General features: G+C 37.7%; 1 protein-coding gene across 1 annotated transcript in view; it reads right to left on the bottom strand.

Moving 5' to 3' along the window:
* LOC110468097 (protein eyes shut homolog) overlaps positions 1–20,424 on the bottom strand; it is a 597,595-nt gene that overhangs the window by 2,849 nt on the left and 574,322 nt on the right. Inside the window, exons 36-37 of the mRNA XM_077782364.1 lie at positions 17,600–17,772; positions 7,525–7,686 (exon numbers count right to left, since the gene is read on the bottom strand). Coding sequence (XP_077638490.1) covers positions 7,525–7,686; positions 17,600–17,772 — 335 coding nt within the window. The remainder of the gene's footprint in view (positions 1–7,524; positions 7,687–17,599; positions 17,773–20,424) is intronic.

The following is a 20,424-nucleotide window of genomic DNA, read 5'->3' as shown; positions in this document are numbered from 1 at the left end:
TCTCCTTCCTGGACATGCAGATTTGAGTAAGGACACAAGTACTCACATTTTGCTGTCTAGGAAGGAGGAAAACATATTACCAGGGTTGCTGTTGCATCTGACCCGTAATCAAGACCTGGAGAAACTGGCAGTTCTCCAAGACTTCCTGGCCTGCAGGGGAGGATTTTGGTGGCTTGCACATTTGACAGTTACATGTTTTGGAATCTTATTTAGTCTTATTGCAAGAACAAATCTGTGTTACTGAATCTGCTGTCTACAGTGTAAAGAGGTTATCGCTCAATACTCTGTTCTGGCACAAATTTGAAGGTTCACTTCAAACTGGAGTAACTTCTGCTACTCTTGAACAAAAAAATTACACTTCAAATTTCACCTCTCCCTAAGGCCTTTCTTACTCCTCTGGTTAAGCTCTCTCTTGTCACAGATGACTTGCCATTTTAGTTGTTGGCAAGAACAGAGTGTTGAGATAAATTTTAGGATCTGAAAGTTGATCCTAGGGTGCAGTCAGTATTTCTCCATTAAGTTTATCATATCATAGGTACTACTAGAGACAACTGGCTGAAAACATTTTAGGATTGTCATGTAAAGTGCTGTGTGTTCACTATCCAAGAAACTTCCTCTTAAAGTGAAGGGAAATTATGGGCTTGTCTTTGATGCTTTTCAATTTAGCAACCAGTAATATTTTCAACCAAGGGATCTCCATCTGCCCTGTCTCTCAGAGCCAGATTGCACAGCTGGAGCCTGCACAGGCCAATGTCATCATAGGAATTGTATCACCAGTTTAAACAAATGGCATTCTTGCCACTGATTTTCTCTTCTCAACAGTCTGTATAGGAGACCATGAAGCAGAGTGGTTTTTACTATTTCAGTTTGATCGTTGCTCAGACCTATCTCATTTAGCCTGTGGCCAGAGACCTTTCTGAGGGGGTTTACTTTTGTTAATCATGAAGGAGACTGCAACCTTAGTTTTTCCAGCGCTAGACTGTATAGCTGGTCCCCACTTTTTTGAAAATACAATCTATGCACAGGACACACAACCTTACTTCTGGCTTTTTAGATTAGCATCTCATTTAATATGGGCTATTAATCTCCATCACTGGTGTCATAAAAAAAGCAGAGAGGCTCCTGAGAGAGGCATCTACAGTTGTTCTTTTGTTCTGCACGCAAGTCTTTGGCCAGCCTGTTGGATGCAAGGAACTGTAAAGCAACCTGTGTCAGTAGGGTTGAATCTTTTTTTGAAGTAGGCTGGTGTTGCTTAGCTGGGCTTTTAAACTGCAGCATGTCAAGACCCAGGGCATTGAACAACAACATTCAGTTCTGTTCTGATGCACCTTCCTGCCCCTGTAATCTTCCCTGTTTCAGTAAGACAGTGATTTTTTTTTTTTTTTTAATAGACCAAATGGTAAAAGATTGTTTTATTGTCAAGGGAAGGGAATTTTGTAGCAGGCATTGCCTTAAGGAAGGACCTGTTCTGGAGATAAAACAGCACTTCTACCTGCAGGTCCTAGTTTGGGGTTTTCACCAAGTGACTGATGGTCAAAGTTGCTCTGGCCTCAGAGTGGATTGTCTCTATTTTATATTAGAAGCCAGAAGTCCAAAGCAGGGGTGAGTTTTATTTAGTAATTTTATTTTCATGTTTTTCTCATGTGTACAAGTCTCACCTGCTCCCATACTGGATGTCAGAATTCCCAGAAGGTTAGTCAGCCCTATGTCTTGAGTAGTCAGTTCCTAAAACTGGGAGATCATGAAAAGTCTCCTAAAAAGTACATCCAACTGCTACTGTGAGATCTAGATTATTTGTAATAGTATCTTCTATGACTTCTTATGATGAATTCTGATTGTTTCACAAATTTTTTCAGCTTGCTACTACTATAAATATATATGTAAGTCTCTTCAACAGATTGGTTACAGTCTCAGAGTCATATTTTAAATGCTTCCAAATTGTGACAGTGTTCATGTTTAGTCTTTATCTGGACATACAGATGTGTCTGTACACCCCCATTCTAAGAGAGGATCATGCTCAAGCAGTGAGCGTGTTACCATAGGAAACTTTTTTGCATCATAATTTGTCAAAATGATACAGTTGGAAATGCATTCTAGGAAAATTGCAGTCTCTTTGTAGATGTCCTGTTCAGTTCAGAAGCATCACCAGAGTAAAAAATGTGATAATATTCAATTTGCACATCTGAATTTGTGTAGGGTAAAGATTTACTGCCTGCACTACCAAATATGCCTAATACAGATGTATGTCCTAAGAGGGCTGAACACAGTGTGTGTCAGGCTGACACATATGAGCTGGGACAGCATCCTGCATGGTATTTTAACATTTCTGTTTTCAGGTCTCTTCCCCACAGTGACTTAAGTCTGTCCTTGTGCTCTGGTGTGTGTGTAAGGCAAGGCCTTTTTTTAACCTGTTAAAAGCATACCTGGGGTTTTTCCTACTCTCCACTGAAAATTAAGAAGGATTTCCAATACTTTGCATGGCCAAAGGAACTTCTAGAACATACCTTTAAGTGACTTTTGTAGTAGTGGATGGAATCTTGTAGTCAGTGATGTTCACTTTTTTGCTGCTGTTACCATAGTCTCAGTGATACACAGATGCAAATGTCTCTGAAGGCTCCCTGTGTGCTCAAAACTCACTGATTAGTCCTGGAACTACTGAAGATCTAGACAAGCATTGCTTGTCTTTTGTCTCATCCTGTGTTACTGAGCAGAAGCCTCTATGCCAAGCTGAGGACAGAGGCTTTGATGAGCTCAGTGCTTCAGCAGCTTCTTGCAGCTTCAATGTCCCAGGAGCCCTACACTGTGGTTTCCTGATTACTGAACATCTACAGCCTTGGTTCCTTGACTTGTTTTGGAGGCTTGAGACAGCCCCTCTGGATGTATGTTTGCAGTCTGTGCCTTCTATTGGTTTTACCTCACCCTCTGTCTGCTAGCGCAAGCCCAGAGTGCCAGTTTCTATCACTGCAGTATTGAGTAGCATTTCCTCCACTCTCCTTCCACCATTTTTTTCAAAGTTGTTATTGATCACTGGCACCATCTTGGTGACAGAGTGAACATTTGAGCCTTTTGTCCTCATAAGCAGTAACATTCATGGCAATCACTCACAGTTAATAAAACCTCTTACTCTATGTTCTGCTATGTGCTCATCCTCATTCCAAACTGACCTTTTTAATCCACCATAATGAAGTGCCTGTGTGTCGAGCAGTATTCCTGCCTCGTATTGGCATGATGCATCTTGTAACCATGACATCTGCAAGAGGTATCTGCTCACTGCTCCTTCCTGCCTTACTGAGCTGAATTCTCATTCCTTTCATTCTTTTTTTTTCATCATTCTGTTCTTCAGAGTTTTCCTCTCATCCTATTCTCCTGTATGATTTTCCATGGACCTGAACCACAATCTCTTACACTGTCATCCCTTACATATTCTTCCAGCAGCAGAACTTTTCTTGTCTAGGAGGTGTCCACCTGAGAGGAAATCTAACTGACCAGCAGTTGTCCTTCACATGTCTTCTGAGCATTTCTAGTAGCCAGAGTAAAGCCCAAGGCCAAGGGGAGCAAACAGGGAAGAAAAGAAAGGGCTATAATGGGGTAAAATGAGGGAACTAATAACAGAGAAGAGATGAGCCTTTTTCCCACCCTCTGCAGCTTCTGCTGTTAATTGCTAGCTGGTAATATGTCAATATGGTTGAAACTGTCTTCTTTTAAGTTTGTTAACCTTATCTTTGCCCTTGTCTGAGTGTATGCATGTTAGGTACCATCTGGCTGACAAGGTAAAGGAGCTTGTTTCAGCTGTTGTAACTTGATCTTTTACGTAGGGGTGACCATAGCCAGTGTCCCTAACATGTACATAAACAATCTACCCATGGATATGCTTCCACGGATTATTACAATTTATTCTGCTCCATGTGTGGAGTTCCATGTCACAGCTCATGCAAGACTGAAAACTGATGTCAAGTCAAGCCTGTATATTTCTCAAACGATGTAAAAAAATCCGTGTGTCAATAGGTAGAGTCCAGCTTCAGTTTGGAGCACCATCCCATAGCAGGAAGGGCATAGCTGGGATCCAGAGCAACCTTGCAGACAGTGACCATGCATCTACAATGTATGGGCACTTAACCCATTTGTAGATTAGACTATTCAGCTACACCTTTCCAAAATGTGTTTCTTCTTTGTGAAGAAATGTACTGTGCTTCCTTTAGTCATCACTGTCACCCTGCCACATTTTGGCAGCTGGAAGGAGCCACCTTACTTGAGCAGCCTCAATTGCTAAATGTTTTTTGTTTGCTTGCCAGTGTCAAATGGGTAACTATAACAAACACTTCATATGCAACAGATTTCAAACAGTGGGGATGTCTGTTCTGTCACACAGCTGGCTGCTAGTTCTGCTTCCTACACTGCTGATTTAGTCCATACAAATTATTCCAAAATTAGTAACAAAGAAGAAATTATGTCCCTGTCAGCTAAGGAAATATGGCTGCAAAGAGAAAAATACTTAATCACTCAAATTCTTGTTTTAAAAGTAAGTGGATGATCAATTTCTTTCTGATTAGGAAAACAATATTCCTGCCTTTTAGGTATTTAAAAGTTCTGAATATTTCCAAAAGTTTTTAATCCAGTTCCATCAGTTTTCATCATAAGCAATGTTTTAGAAAATCATTCACACATCACACACTTGTACTGGCATTTTCTTATATTCATGTTATAGATTTATAAATTGAAATGCCTTAAATAACAGGAGTTAAATTTTTTAGGTTTTTCAGACTGGGTAGGTGACATAATCTGGTTAAATAGAGACAGAGAACTGCTGTTGCAAATGTTGAGTGTTAAATTTAGCATGAGTCATCCCATTCTGTTTATTGACCTGACTTCATTCTTAGTCATGTAGCATGACTGTTCGTTCTCATCTCTGGGGAGTGAACCTTTCCATCACCCTGGCCTGAACTCTGGAATAATGCAGGCAGTCTATGGCATATTCCACTTTTGCTAACAAAAGTAAAGCTTCAGTAATGCTGTGACTCAACAAAAAAGCAGAGCTTGTTTTAAACTGCCTTTAACCCAGAATGCCAAGGCCTCCATGTATATAGAGTGGTTGCTCTGTAAATGGACTATCCTACACAGCCTTTTCAAGCACTTGGTGGGCATCCAGCAAGCCCTGTCTGAATTAAAGGCTGTTTAATCATTAGTAGTCTCATGCTTTCATTGGTAAAAATAGAATACAGTGCCCTTGAGAAAATGAGAAGTGAGCTGGCCTTCTACAGACAGTGTGCTGGACTCCACATGAGTTCTGCATGCTCCACATGCAGACACCTTGCCCAGATGCAGTGCACAGAGCAAGTAGTCAAAGAGAGGAAGAAAGATCCCTTGTCATTCTGTCTCCAGGTTTCTGAAGTCAACTCACTTGTTGGGTTGGGTTTTATCCCCAACTTATTATTAATATTGCCAACCACATAAATTTTGTCAGACATAGGAAATTTTTTCCTAGGGCCTGCAGAAATCCATAGTACCATAGAGTCATGATGCACATTCAGAAATAGTTGACAAAGCAACAAAATGGATGACTGGCAATTATAGGAAATCTGGCTAACAGATTCACAGGATGTTTTCCATTTTATGCCAGTTTTTGAGGTGTTTAACATGTGTACTGGAGTAGTGATATTTCTAGAGGAATAGAAGCTAGAAACCAGCAGATCAACTTCAAAGTAAGGAGACTTGTCCTTTGTAGAAAGTTCTTTCATGTTCTTTGGGAAGAGCAAAGCTGGAAGAAAATATTTTAACCGAAGTCTCGTGTTTTTTGCTTCACCTACTAAAGATGTAATTTTATTTTTAATGATGGGAGGATTATTTGGATGCTACGTGTCCCTGAAGGAAAAGTCCCAGCTTAGTGTTTATGTGGGTAACAAACCAAGCTGATGCATAACTGTGCTACTCAGTATCATTGCTAAATTATCTGCATAGTCAGCTCATTTCTTTAAAAAAAACAGCATTGCCTAGTGAGGGAAAAAATTATAATTATTTCCTATTAAAAAGGAATTTCAGAAATAAAATCCTGTGATTTCATCAATTAATTTATGACCTCTTACATAACTGTCTAGAAGACTAAGCTTTATTTGAAGTGCTTTCTATACTAATCTTCAACAGAAATCTCTATCACATCTGCTGGCAGCTAAGGATACTTCTAGGTCTTTCATCAGTCTAATACTGGCCTGGATTTGACAGGATTATATGAAGGCAAAAATAAAAAAAACGGGTGATTAGCTTTTCCTGAATGTTTCAAAACTTGAGGACAAGAAGAAAGGAAGAGAAAAATTTGTTCTAAGGTGATGTTATGGACGGCACATAATGCTTCTCTGTAAAAAACTGCAATCAACATTTAAATGCAAATGAGTATTTTAATACAGTAATTACAAAAAATGTGCACCTTAAAGACTACATTTTAGAATGTATTTACACTATCAAAGTATATTTCCTTGACATGAAGTTTTAGGAATGTTAACTTAGTAAAATTAAAAATACTTCTATAAATATTTTGATTTATTTGTCACTCTACATATCCGGGAAATGCAGAACTTGCATGTTTTACATGCTGCACTAGCACACTTTTCAACATTATATAATAAAAAGCTACACTTCTGAGAAGCCTCATTCATTTCACTCTGTTCACTTTCACTTGTTTGATCAGTTTTTATATGGCTTTGGTTTTGGTCCTAAAACACTCCCCAAAGTGAGAATCTTAGTGTAGCTTCTAAAAAGCTGGCTGTGGTCACTTTGAGGGAGAAGTGTTTTCCTGAACCGTTAAATAAGTTCATTAAGTACTTGGTGGCTTTTTCACTATCTAAAACTTTGGTTTTGATGGTTATTTTTCTTTTGAACTTGATTATTCACAGTTCAAATCAACTGTACAATACAGTTCTGATGTCCCCAGTGTAAGAAGGACATGGAATTACTTGAGGTAGTCCAGAGGAAATTCATAATATTGATAAGAGGACTGGAGAAACTCCCATACAAAGACAGGCTAAGAAAGCTGGGGCTGTTCAGCCTGGAGAAGAGAAGGCTTTGTGGGGACATCACAGCAACCTTCCCATATCTGGAGGGAATCAAGGAAGCCAGAGAGGGACTTTGTTGGGAGCTACAGCACAATGAGTAATGAAAATTTGAAAATAGAGGAAATTTTAGGTATTAGCAAGACATATTTTACTGTGAGGGTGATTAGACACTGGAACAGGTTGCCCAGGGGTTTGTGAATGCCTCATGCCTGGCAGGGTTCAAGGCCAGGCTGGACAAGGCCTTGAGCAGCCTGGTCTAGTGGAAAGTGTCCTTGCCCATGGCAGGGGACTTGGGACTAGATGATGTTTAGGGTCCCTTCCAATCCCCTAAGATTCTTTAGGGGATTTTTTTCTGTGATAAAATCCAGCCACCATGAGCAATGAGTTATGGAGACTGAATGCCTGAATCACCCCGATGTACTCCCTTTCTTTTCCACAAAAGTACCTGGCGTATGATAGCAGCAAGCTGGAATCCCCTTACCTGACTGAGTACCCAAATGCTGTGCAGTGTAGAACAGGATACCATCTGGAGAGAGAGGCTGGAACTGCAGTTTAATATGGGTCTTATGCCGGATATAAAAGGGTGCAAATGACATCCATGATGATTCATTATTTCTGAAGGATGCATCGCTAATGAAAATATCTGAAAAATACAAGAGGAAATGTCATCTGAAAGATATTTTGAAAGACATTTTAATACTGCATTATTATGGAACCAGTTATTTTGTATAGTATTTAAATGCTGTACATAATACTCCCCATCCTTCCCTTTTCACACAATAAAAATAACCTAGATACAAAATAAAACTTAGATAATAGCAAATCAATGCCATTGTCTTCTGATGCCTAATTTTCCTCAATAATCAAGGCTGCAGTTCTAATGCAAAATAAATGTGATCTTGTTAGCGTTCATTTTCAAATAAGTATAAGTGTAAATTTCATTGTTTAAAAATTGCAATGCAAAATACTGTTGCAGGAGTCAAAATAAACATTTATTTTCTCACCATACTGATGAAAATTCTAGTGGAGGATTTGTAATGAGCTGTTTTGTGTGTCATAAGAATGCACCTTTTAAGTGGGAAGTGTTCATTAATTGTTGCTGAAATTTGTTTTTAGGATAATCATACTGAGCTGTTTGATAATTCAAATAATCCTATCTTATAGTGAAAAAGAATACCCACACAATTACAGTTAGGATACATGTACACTTTTGAGCTATACACAACTTACTCATTCTGTCTTACCTCTTCCCTCAGTGCTGATTGTTCATATACCACTACACAATCAGGCTGGTTCAACTGCCTTCAGCCATCTGATAAATTATTATACTTTTCTATAATGTTTATGTGACTTGAAACAATTTCAAGTTTTTCCTACTGTAACAACATTGTATATTTGAGTTATCATACAATCAAAAATCACAGAATGGGTTGTCTTAGAAGAGACCTTAAAGATCATCTAGGTCCAAATCCCCTGCTATGGCCAGGGACATCTTCCACTAGCTCAGCTTTCTCAGGGCTCCATCCAACCTGGTCTTGGGCACTTTCAGGGATGGGGCATCCACAACTTCTCTGGGTACGCTGTTCCAGTGCCTCACCAGTCTCAAAGATTTTTTTCCTAATACCTAATTTCAGCCTATTCTGTTTCAGCTTGAAGCCATTCCCCCTTGTCCTGTAACTGCATGGTCTTGTAAATAATCTCTCTAATCATGTTAGTTATTAGCTAATTCATGATCATGTTGTTGTTAGTTTATTGTATTTTTGGGTTTGCTGGAATAAATCAAGCTATATAGATGTGCAGGGTGTATTTAGACCTGTGTGTCATAAACTGTTTTTACTATTTAGTTCAACAGCAGTATTAATGCCTGAGTTGCCAGTGTTCCCTTCTCACTTCTGCATTTCCCAGCTGAAGCTGTGCTGTTTCCCTTCTAAGAGACCAACATCTTTCCTCATTTTGGTGCTCCCAATTTCATTGCTTTATATTAACTTCCTCTCAGTCAAATATACCTTCAGGATGTCCTTGAAGTGCATTCTGAGATACCTTTTGCTACCTTTCCACACGCAGGTTTTCTGCAGGGCATCTTTTGGTGAACCCACTCACCCCCCTTCTGCACCTTGCACTGTGTATCACAGATGGGCCTCAGATATCAGACTGGAATAAAGCCAGCATGCTGCCAGCTCGTGTGATTTGTCTGTCACATCACCTCCCTCAGAATAGGGTTCAAGGTGTCCCACGTGGACAGTGTCCAGCAGGCAGAGGCATGACTAGAGAGGATCCAGATCTCTCACCTGTTATCAGCATAACCTGACCTGAGGATACCTCTTGAATGGGCAGTAACTGTACAGTTGACCTTTTTATTAATTCTCCTGGTAGATTTCAAATTATATTTATGATGAAGGTACGTGGATTTGATGGCACAAAATCTCAGTAAGTCTAAAAGTAAGTTTTAATCACTGGAATATCAATTATAAAGGATTTATTAAATGCTTGAATGATCAGAATAAGGCTTTTGATGGGCTGTTGTTCAATCTATGTATATATTCTCAAATCATTCCCATCCTCAGTAGTACAATAGCTGCTATGCATGCTATCAAGGCTAGGTGGTGTCTGTAGTAATATATTACATAATGTCTAAAGCATGAAGTTCCTGGCATCTATACTTAAGAGTTCACAAAAATAGAAGCATTTAGAATAACAATTACCCTGGATGATAAATAGGAATAAAGCTTGCTAAACAGATTTGTTGCTGTACTTTACATCACTAACACTTATAAACACTGTCAGGTACAAAAGACAGAGTAATACTTATTATTCCACATGGATTTTTTTTCTGTAGGTAAGGCAAGGCTCTCCATTAGGAGTTAAAATCCCTATACTGATGTCTTCATATTTAAAAAAAGTCAGTAATAGTAATCCATTTTGTACATAGACATTTTTTTCTTCATGCATCATTTGTAAGTCAGTCTCCTCTTAGGAGATTTTGCAGTGAGACTTACATGTGGAGGAACTGTGCCACAGTTGTCAATCTTACATGAAAATGTGCTGCTGCTTAAAAGGTCACCTTAGGCAAAGTGTGTAATGAGGTATCTGAAAGTCTCTATGGCAGATGCAGTTTCACTTTATCAATGTAGTTAATTCTTTGCTGCTTATGGAGGAAGCATGGACAATGACTAGTGTGAGACCAAAATCAGCAGGATTGAAATGCTACATTGCTTGTAATTGGGAGGGATATGAAAGGAAGATTGCTATGACAAAAAGCCTTGAAGCAGAGAAAAAGAACAAGGATAAAAGGTAATTTTATAGTATCACTCAGAGAAAGAATTAAGTTTATGGTTTCATATTTCAGATAGAGTATTAAAAAATAAGACCCACGGTTTCAGCAACAGATGTCAGAATTCTTTAGTAAGGAGGCAGTATCCTGATTTATAGATATCAAATACAATACTTTATTTAATATACTTCATTCTGGAACTTCTAAGATGCAAATATTTTATTTTCATTATCTTTAAAAAGTATGCTTATTCCCAATAAATATATTTTACAAGTGTAAGAAAGTAACATATTTTGTCACAATGCAGCGGGAGTAACTATAGGAAGTACTAGAATGACTTAAAATTTTCTTGTGAATGGCCTGTAGATCCTGCAAGTACTGATTATATGCATGGAAAAAATCTGTTTTGACAGATATGTGGAACCCATCCGTGCACCCTTATCCCAAAACAGAATGCATTTACTATCACAGTGCACAGAGGTGAGCAGTACGAAATCTCATTTTTGCAAAATTGCTTCTATAGACAGACAAACTTTTAAGGTAAAAAATATGACAATTTAAGCTTTTCAATTTTCTTTTATGGCAGGTGTATACTAAACTAACACATTAGAGGCTGAGGTATTCTAATGCTGTTTTCTTGACAGCAAACTTTGTTTTTCACCTAAGATAAGAAAATAAGAAATGCAGCTAAACTTGCACAAGACAACATCTGTGTTACATATGCTTACTCCTGAGAAACTCTTTGCCAAAACAAATGAGGCAAATGGATGCCTTTGCTGACCCTATAAGCTAAATTGGGAGGAACTTTGCTGTGTAACTACTGCATTACTCACTAGAACGCTTAGCACCATGGGACGCGTTGTAACTACCACAGGCATTTACACAAATACTTCTGTATCTGATTAATGGCTCTGTTTTCTAAGCTGAATACTAGTATCTGATGATGCTACACAGAATCAGAGCATGGTTGGAAGGGGCCACAGTGGATCACCTGGTCCAACCTCCCTGCTCAAGCAGGGTCATCCCAGAGCCCATGGCCCAGAATTGTGTCCAGACAGTTCTTGAATATCTCCAGTGACAGAGACCCTGCAGCCTCTCTGGGCAATCTGTTCCAGCTTCCAAAAAGAAGGGGAAAGGAAATGTGAGTCACTGCTCTAAGGAGTGAGGACTAATAACAAAAGACATAGCAAAAGCCATGTCTGGCTCAATTTTTTGCTTGGTAAAGCCTGATCAAGCCTCCCCACACCTGAGCTAGGGCAAATGAAACATCAGTTCCAAGTGATAAGGCAAGTGTTCAGGTCCAGCCTTCAAGTCAGTCTGTGAGTCAGGGTCCAGATGAAGTGGATCTTCTGCTACAGTGTAATTCAGCACAGGATCATGGGGTATTTAAAGCTGCTCCTGAAGCAATGCAGGAGGAAACTCCTTCTAGGACTCCTCAGCAAAGCTGTCTTTGAGACCTGACACCAGTCCCATCCCTATGGGATGAGAAACACTCTCAAAGCTTTAAACTCATAATAGGAACTTACATATTGAGCTCACATTTAGACACTTAAATCTAGGTGCTTTGCTTTAAAACCAGTTCCCACCATTAACTACCTACCTACCTAACTCTGAACACCTTCACACAGTAAGGTGGCAAGCACATTTCCAGCATATTATTCATGCTCATAGAGGAAGTCTAAATAATTTCAGAGTCATCCTGCTAAATGTTTGTTAGCTGGTTGGGTCTTGTTCTTACTCAGTTGGGTGACTGGAGGGAGTGGTAAGTAGACGATTGAATTTTTATTGGGACATCACATCCCATGATGACATGGCTGACTTGGTGTGGAGGGTATTATCATCTCCTTCATTTTATCATACATGACTTCCATTTGGGTTTATATATGATGTATTTTAGTAGGTAACTAATTTTATTCTACTTGATATTTTAAATTATACAAATAAATATTGCAAATGCATGCTCCCTCGTGCGTACCATGAATATTAGGTTTACTGGTCTGTTAATGATAAACCTGAAAGCTTAGATTGCTTTTCAGGTAAAATTTAGACAACACATTTTATCCTTATGCAACAGGAATGCTGTGGCTACCACTTAAACATTTTCTCGTGTTGCCACAAGTTTTCAAAAAATATCACTGGAAACAAAGCTTGATGGGATTGGTATTGCTTAAATGACTAAAAGACAATAGTGACAATTGTCACTGTGACTCAGTAACAAATTGTCCTTGTGGTTAAGCATAGAAATAAAAGTGTCCAAATGGTAACTATGAAACAGACTGTGCAAGTCTAACTGCATTGTCAGGTAAACCCAACATGACCTATATAAACATGCCTGCATATATAAGGTGTTTTATCATGTACAAATTGAGATAAATCTTACTGTGAATTAATTTATCTTACAATAGTAGTCAAAATATGTCAAGTAACATTCAATACTGTGTAGAAAGTAAAAAATACTTATAGTAAAAATTATTTCAAAAGTAAAGTTTTTTTTTCTGTCAGTTTATCAGGTATTTTCAAAAATTTGCTGTACTTTTATATCAGAATAATGGAATTTGACATGAAAATAATAGGTAGGAAATTGACTTGAGCTGAGTAAACACAGCCCAAGGAAGTTGCTCACCCTTTGTTCATCACAGAAATGGCTATATTGCTTGACAAGAAACTCATTAAACCAAGGATGGAACAATGAAAACTCTTTATATTTTCTTTCAGTTCTTCAAGAGTTGTACATTGACAGGCAATATTAGTACCTATGGAATTCATAGCCTAATATACAGTGGAAGAAGTCTATTTATTAACTTGTTTCATTGGCATTCTGTTATCATGCCTTGAAGTCAAGAAAAATTATCATAATAGATTTCATGAATGTATGTGGCACAAACTATTCCTGCTAAAGAAAACTGCTGAATAATTTAAAATTCATAGAAATATTGTGATGAAAACCCTATTTATTTTCACCACTGGCAAGTGTTCTCCAATAGTGCCATCTATAGAATCTTTCAAATATTACATTGCTGTCCCCTTAAATAAGAACATTATCATTGTCTGTTATCTCGCAATTAACTAATCTGAAATTGTAGGTCTTCTTCACTCCTCTGCAAAATTATATGGGAAATAAATATACTCAGTACCTATAGAAACTATCTTATGTGTAAATAAATCTCAATGTGTAATGGAATGTCAGAGGAACTTTATTGACTTAAAATTTATCTTTGTTCACGTTGTTCTTAGCCTTTGGTGATGGTGCTCATGACAAGATTAAAGACTTGATTTAATCCATTAAGATAAATGGCAAGAAAAAAAAAGCAAGCAGTAAATGTTTAGATGCTAAAAAAGTGCTTCAGGGAGATTTTTTATATTGTTGCTGTGTCAGTTTTTTCTCTAAATCTCCATTGTTGGCCACTACTGGAGACAGGATTACCGGCCACACACAGGCACACAGTTCTTATGAGAGAAATAAGCTGCTAAAATAGAATTTAGCGGAGATTAGAATATAAATACATACTGTAATTATGGATAGTGTCTGTAATTTTAATGTTCACATATCTTAATAATTACTTTTTGTGAAAAAAGGTATTGTGTTCACATATGTACCAATGTGCTGTATAATCAAACTGCCTGATGTAAAAGAGTTTTACACTTTCTTCTTTCTTAGGAATAATCATCCTTGACATTTGATCTTGGCCACTGTTCCTCAAAGTAATAATCACAATGACACCAACAGGTCTAGTATATCCTTGCAGGGGAATTGAAAAAACAGGTCCTTAGAGACTTTTCCCTCTTCGGAAGCCCTTTGACAGTTCTAATTACAAAGTATTCATTGTCACAAATGGAATAAGCTGGAATTTGGCATGCAAAGCCATGCAGGAGACTCCCCAGACATTACTGGAAACTCGTGTTAGTTTTGAATATTGGGTGTTCTTGAAATAACTAAATTATTATGCTGCTCTGGGCTTAATCTTCCCTTCTTAATCAGAAGAAAACTTAGAATTGTCTGGTGCTTCAATTGCAAACTTTAAGTCAAATGACCCAGAGCTTTTATTAACATCATGTTTTGGTGTCATGGAAAACATAACTACTTTTGAAAAAAAAACCTAGATAAACTACTTCCCCATATCCCAAATCCTTGTGGTTATGGGAGTGCTAGCTAAGAATTAATGCTGGGCCAGATCATGGCAAAGTTTGGTTGCCATTTATGCACCTCAGGAGCTGGACTGGCTTTGCTGTGTTGCTGTCACAGCTTTGATCTTTCCAAACCAGTGGAACAACATTTGCTTCTTCGTGTGTCACAGTCTTGGAAGTGGTTTGAGTTCAAATAGCAATGTTAACACCAGGAAAAATAGATTCCTCCATAAATCTTCCATTTCCTTCCCAATACATTGCTATCCCTTTGTTTCTGGAAGTATAAATTAATAACATTTTTGTTTGTCTACATCAGTATTACTTTTCTAAACCTAACACTCTTGTTTTATGAGTGTTAATGGGTTTGGACAACACAGTGCACCCAAGAAGTGGAGTTTTAAGTTCTTGAACAAATGTATTACTCTGCCTTGCATGACAAGGCTTTATTTCTTGGGCCCATTCTGATCTAATTTACAACCCTGTCCTTCTTTCCTCGTGCTCATTATGGATGCTTGCCTTCCCAAAACTGGTCTTAAATTTCACAGACACCTTCCTATTTGTCAGTCACCAGGGTGCTGTCTACCTGCTGAAACTTGATTTTTCTCTGAGTAAAGCAAGACCTACTTGCTTTGTCAGGTTGAAATATACAGTGAAATATTTGCTCTCAGCATTTCAGACTACAAAATATCACTGCACTACTTCCTGAATATTAATTGGTTGTGCACAGCCAATAGGAAATGCAGAGTAATTGAAACTGCTACACTCTCTTTGTCAAGTGGATTGATTTTTTCAGTTTCTTCTAAAACACATGAAATAATACACATCTTTCTGTAGCATCTTGAGAGTATTGCTTAATTTACAAATTTTTAGTGGTCACTGTTAGATATTTAAGTAAGTCCTGTGAATCTCAGGCCATAAGTGCCATGAAAACTGTGTTCTTTAATTGATCTTTCTCTCCCTGTTCTTACTCTTGCTCTAACTTGTTCACTAGAATGCTTGTTTCCAACCACTGAACACTTGCTAGTGGAGCTCTGACATCTAAAGCTTAACCATAATGTACCCTATCTCTGTGCTGAAAGTCATTGCATCCTTGGTGGCTTGAGCTGATGCTCTGAGGAGGATCCTCATCTGCTCATTGGCTTTCATCTCTCCTCTCTCATGTACATAGTTAAAGAAGAACCTCAAATAGTGTTTGCCAAACAAGATAATGTTTGTTTATTGATGATTTATGCCTGAGAACCCTTAATAATTGTGTTCAGAATGTTATTGTTTATTATTGTGGTTCTACCCCTATTGCCCCATTTTCTTGCTTCACCTGACCTGTTCCTGTGCAATCCATACTGTTGTACTGACTTTACCAGTTGCTGTAAAACCCCTTTTGTTCTTACCCTTTGTTATTCTACTCTATGCTTTTTTTGCCTCATAAATCTCTTCTATCTTCTTCTCACACTTTTTCCTTTCCTTCTGGTACACTCATTAGTCTTCATCCTTTAATTACCCTTTGTTTCTCCCAGTCCCTTGGGCTGTTCATTGCTCTCTGTCTCTTTTTCTTTTGGCTCCAATAACCACCATTAATCCAGAGATGAGATATTCAATCTTGATAAGCAGCTGTTTTTTAGCAATTTGCCATCCACTGAAAGTGCAAATTGCTCTTTGAAAAATCTCATGATAATTCATTATTCTGCCACAGAGTAAGGTGAAACACAGGGTACAGAGTTTGGTCAGGGTCCACAGTACCTATTCGTAAAAGGAAAGCTTTTAAATAAAACAGAGAGGAGCCCTCTAATGTGTTTATCAGGTGAAGAATTACTACAAGAAAGACAATCTGTAAGAAATACAAGTTTCTCTTGTTCCAATATAAGTTTTGTACTGATAATGTGGCTATCATAAGAAGACCCAAATGTATTCTGGAACCAGAACACAGGAGTTTTTACCTGATTAATTACCTGCTTTATGTATAGCACATATCTGGATGATCAGTGTCCTGAATCCAGATGGCATTACTTTTGAAAACCTCACTTGAAATGAGAATTCAAAATTGAAAAGTTCATATAAAGAGCCCTGAACAGCTGTTGCAGCAGAGGCAATAAAGCAAGCACATTCTTACATGGAATAAGGGATTCAACAGTAACTTTCCAGAAGTTATATTGTTTTTCATTTGAGCCTTCCAATTCCACGTGTAATGGGATTTAAGAGCTATCTGTCTTTGCAGTGAGGAGGACTGCAAATCAGGTCAAATGCAGTTCAGCTTGTCAGTTTTGTGCTTCAATCTCACACAAGAGAGCTGGACCTCCACAGGCAGTTTGGAAAGGCAGCTTTTTAACAGTAACTGGAGTTCTCCAAAAGTTTTACAGAAAGCTTCTCAACAGGAAAACACAAGCTTGTACAAAATTAACATGAATATAAAGGCTGTGGAATAGAGAGTGTGGACTGTACCTCCTTATACACAGAGGCACTTCGAGTGCTTTCAGGAAATGTTCCTGAGCATGTAGCACCTGTGTATCTGCACTGTTGAATATTCATTTGCACAATCTCTCAAAGAAGAAAACAGATAAAGGATTCCTTTATATGAGGGTAAGAAATGCAAAATCTGCAAACTGAGGACATATTTTGAGGGTGACCTGTTGAAAGAAAGCCAGGGAGAATAATAATTTGTGGATTTTTACCGTGATGTTTGCATCTCTTGTCATAGTTATCAGGGTATCCCTACCCAATAGGCTGTGAAGTCAACAGGAACTTCTCCATTAAGATTAGTAGAAATTGGATAAGGTCCCAGGTGCTTCCCTCTTCTGTACCACTACTGAGATCTTGAGTGTATTTCCTATCATACTTCATTACAATGAGCTTGGGAATTGAACTAAGCAGTATAACATTGTTCTGCAATGCTTCCTGTCCCCTTGGTGTTGACAAATCATGCTTGTGAATTTGGTTGATTGATTTGAAAAAATTGAAGCAAAAAATGGCATTTAATAAGCAAAGTAAGGAAACAATATCTAACAATTTGTTGCTTTAAATTACTTTTTCCAATAGAGAGGAGCATCACTTTCTGACATCTATTTTGTACTTTGTGTCCCTATGTCACATTTAATTGATATATTGCAAAGTGCTTTGATTTTACATCACATAACTGTGTGTACAATGTACTTTGCATTTGACATACCTTGTTCACAGTAGGTACCCGTTGTTCCAAGAGGACAGTGACATGTGTAGCCATTAGGCAGTGGCACACAGGTACTGCCTTGCTGACACAGATGTGGAGGATCATGCTCAGGTTCACACACTGACACAGTTTCTGTGCAAAATGCACCTTTCCATCCAGTGAGGCAGTCACAGCTATGGAGGGTAAGTGAAGGGAAAGAATGCAACAGTATTATCAAAAGAAACCAACATGTCAGTAGCAATCTAATAAAGACATTTTCAAGTTTGGATACCTATATTCAATAACCTGATCTAAAATGGTTAAGAAGAAAAGAGTAGTAACCAAGTTCCTAATTTAACTATTTGGTATGTTAATTCTATCATAAAAGAAAAATGGACATAATAGGAAATATTTTATTTTCAATATTAACATTACAATATTAGCATCTGTTAAAAAAAAAAGGGTTGTAGCTTTCATATGTTTGCTTTGCTCTACAAATAATTCCAAAAGTCCCTAGCTTCATAAACTAGGAGGAATTAAAGCAGGCATTAAAAGGGAAAGGTAAGCAGCAAAAAACAGTCATAAAAATAAAAGCAGCATAAGAGAATTGCTAACAGTTACACATTTTAGCTACTAAAATTTGAATCTGTCAGCAACTTCCTTTCACTTAGTCATTGGTAGTTTTCAAATTCTAATAAGTGGCATGTCAAGTGTTTGTTGAAGCACTTGATGGAAAAGAGGATAGTGGATATGGCCATGAAAGACGTGGCAATGTAGGTGTCATATATCTATGATTGTAAATCTACATCAAAAGTATATTTTCTAAACTGACTGAATCATTAAAGTTGTCACTGTCTGCCACACTTTATGCCTTTCTTTCACCCAGACTGGGCAACGAACCCAAAAAAAGTCACACTAACCTATAAATTTAAAATTAGTATGAATTCTATAGAAATTGTTAAATACAGAATACACTTGACATTGAGGTTCAAAATGCCCTCCTTACTAAAGAGTTAAAGTTACATGTATTATACCTATTTTTACTCTAGTATTTTGTATCACTTTATGATTCCCCTGAATAAAAACACTTATGGATTTTTTCACTGGAAGTTTTCTCTCTCAATGCTAGGAATGAAAACTCATATTTTGATTGGGTTTTGATGTTTGTTTGGTTTTTGTTTTGTACAAACTCTTGAATTTTTCTTTGCACTGACTGAGTTGCACATCCTCCATTAATCAGCCCATTGTTTCTGCATAAAACATACTGAGGAGCTTGTGAAACTGATGCTTCACCAAACCTTCAGATCAGACAACATGTAAACAAAGCACAGCCAACAAACCCTTCAGAGTGATAAACAGACATTTGGAATGAAGGGGAAAAGAGGACAGGACCTTGCAAAAGCAAAAGCACCTCAATTCATCAAAGTCAGCATCAGAATGCTTTCTGTCTCAGCTATAAATGTTATGCTTTGATGCATGGAAGCTACTGAGAAGGGGAAGTGATTTAACTCCCTGAGTGCAACCAGCAGTGCCCCTTCCTTGTGCCGTGAAGGAGGCTGCTGGAGCTGATGCTGCTGCTCTTGGGCATCGTACATGAGGCTTCTTCCCCTTTGTCTGACTTCTGTCTGCATATGTCTGTTTAAATTTCTTTAAATTCTTATCTCTTGTGACCTAACAGAAGTCAGGTTTTAAATTAATTTAAAATTATTTGCACAGAGCTGAACCTGTTTGCTGGCCTACAGTAGCAATGATCTATCAACAAATGAAGCCTATTTAACACATCTAAGGAAGTTGGACTGCTATTGAGAAGTTAGGTCCAAAATTTCCTAATCTTTACAGAGATGAAGGTAGAGCAAGTATTTTAAATATTTTCCATCATGTGGCCTGTCATGCTGATCTAGTTTTCTCTATGTCTTCCTGATTTTGGTTGCTTGTTTTTCCAGACTAGGAGAGCTCAATAGCTTGCACTAGTGACTTGACTCTCAGGGATTAAAAAACCCATTTAGAGTCACAAAATACCACAAGTTGGAAGGGACTCATAAGGATCTTTGAGTCCAACTCCCTGCTCCTTGGAGAGCTACCTAAAACTAAATTGTATGACTAAGAGCATCATCCAGATGCTTCTTGTATTTCTTTAGGTATAAGAGGTGAGATTCATTCTGAGATCAAGACAGTCAATTTTACGTTACATCAGGTGCCCAGTTGGCTTCCAGTTGCCCTAGAAGTATATGAGAGAGGCAGCTGTTGGCTAGGGAGACAAGTTTCTGACAGAGATCTGATGGAATATTCAAGTTTAGGCAATGGGATCCTTGAGTAACTGCCTGAGCTCACCTACTAATTGATCAGTGGTAATTGAGGAGACACCAAACTCAAAACTTTTTGTCAAAATTATGGCAACAATAAAAAAAGTAATGAAAAGTAAACTTACACATAAAACATGTAAGAAGTGTGTCTGTGTGTTACTACACAAAATCCTGACCAAATTTTCTTGAACTTTATAGTGAAATAACTAAAGATCCTAAAGGATTTGTGAAGAATTAGAAATATTACTTAGATCTGAAATTAAGCAAAAAACATTTTTTTCAATTAAATATAGAAAATATGTAATTTAAAATGTTATTCTCAATGCTAACACAAATATAGAATTTCCCATAGCTATGCAAATGTGGTGTCAAATCAAACAAGTAATCTTATAGCAGAAAAGGAGCTGTTCAGATCTGCACATTCTGACACCTGAAGTTAGGTTTCTATATAAAAGATGGGCATATACTCAATGGAGATCAGAAGCTTAATTAACTTATCAAATTAGTTAGATCAATTGAGATTAGGCAGATGTTTAGTGACAT

The sequence above is a fragment of the Lonchura striata genome, chromosome 3, assembly GCF_046129695.1.
Source record: "Lonchura striata isolate bLonStr1 chromosome 3, bLonStr1.mat, whole genome shotgun sequence".
In the NCBI taxonomy this organism is placed as follows: domain Eukaryota; kingdom Metazoa; phylum Chordata; class Aves; order Passeriformes; family Estrildidae; genus Lonchura; species Lonchura striata.
This window is presented reverse-complemented; position numbering and strand designations above follow the sequence as displayed.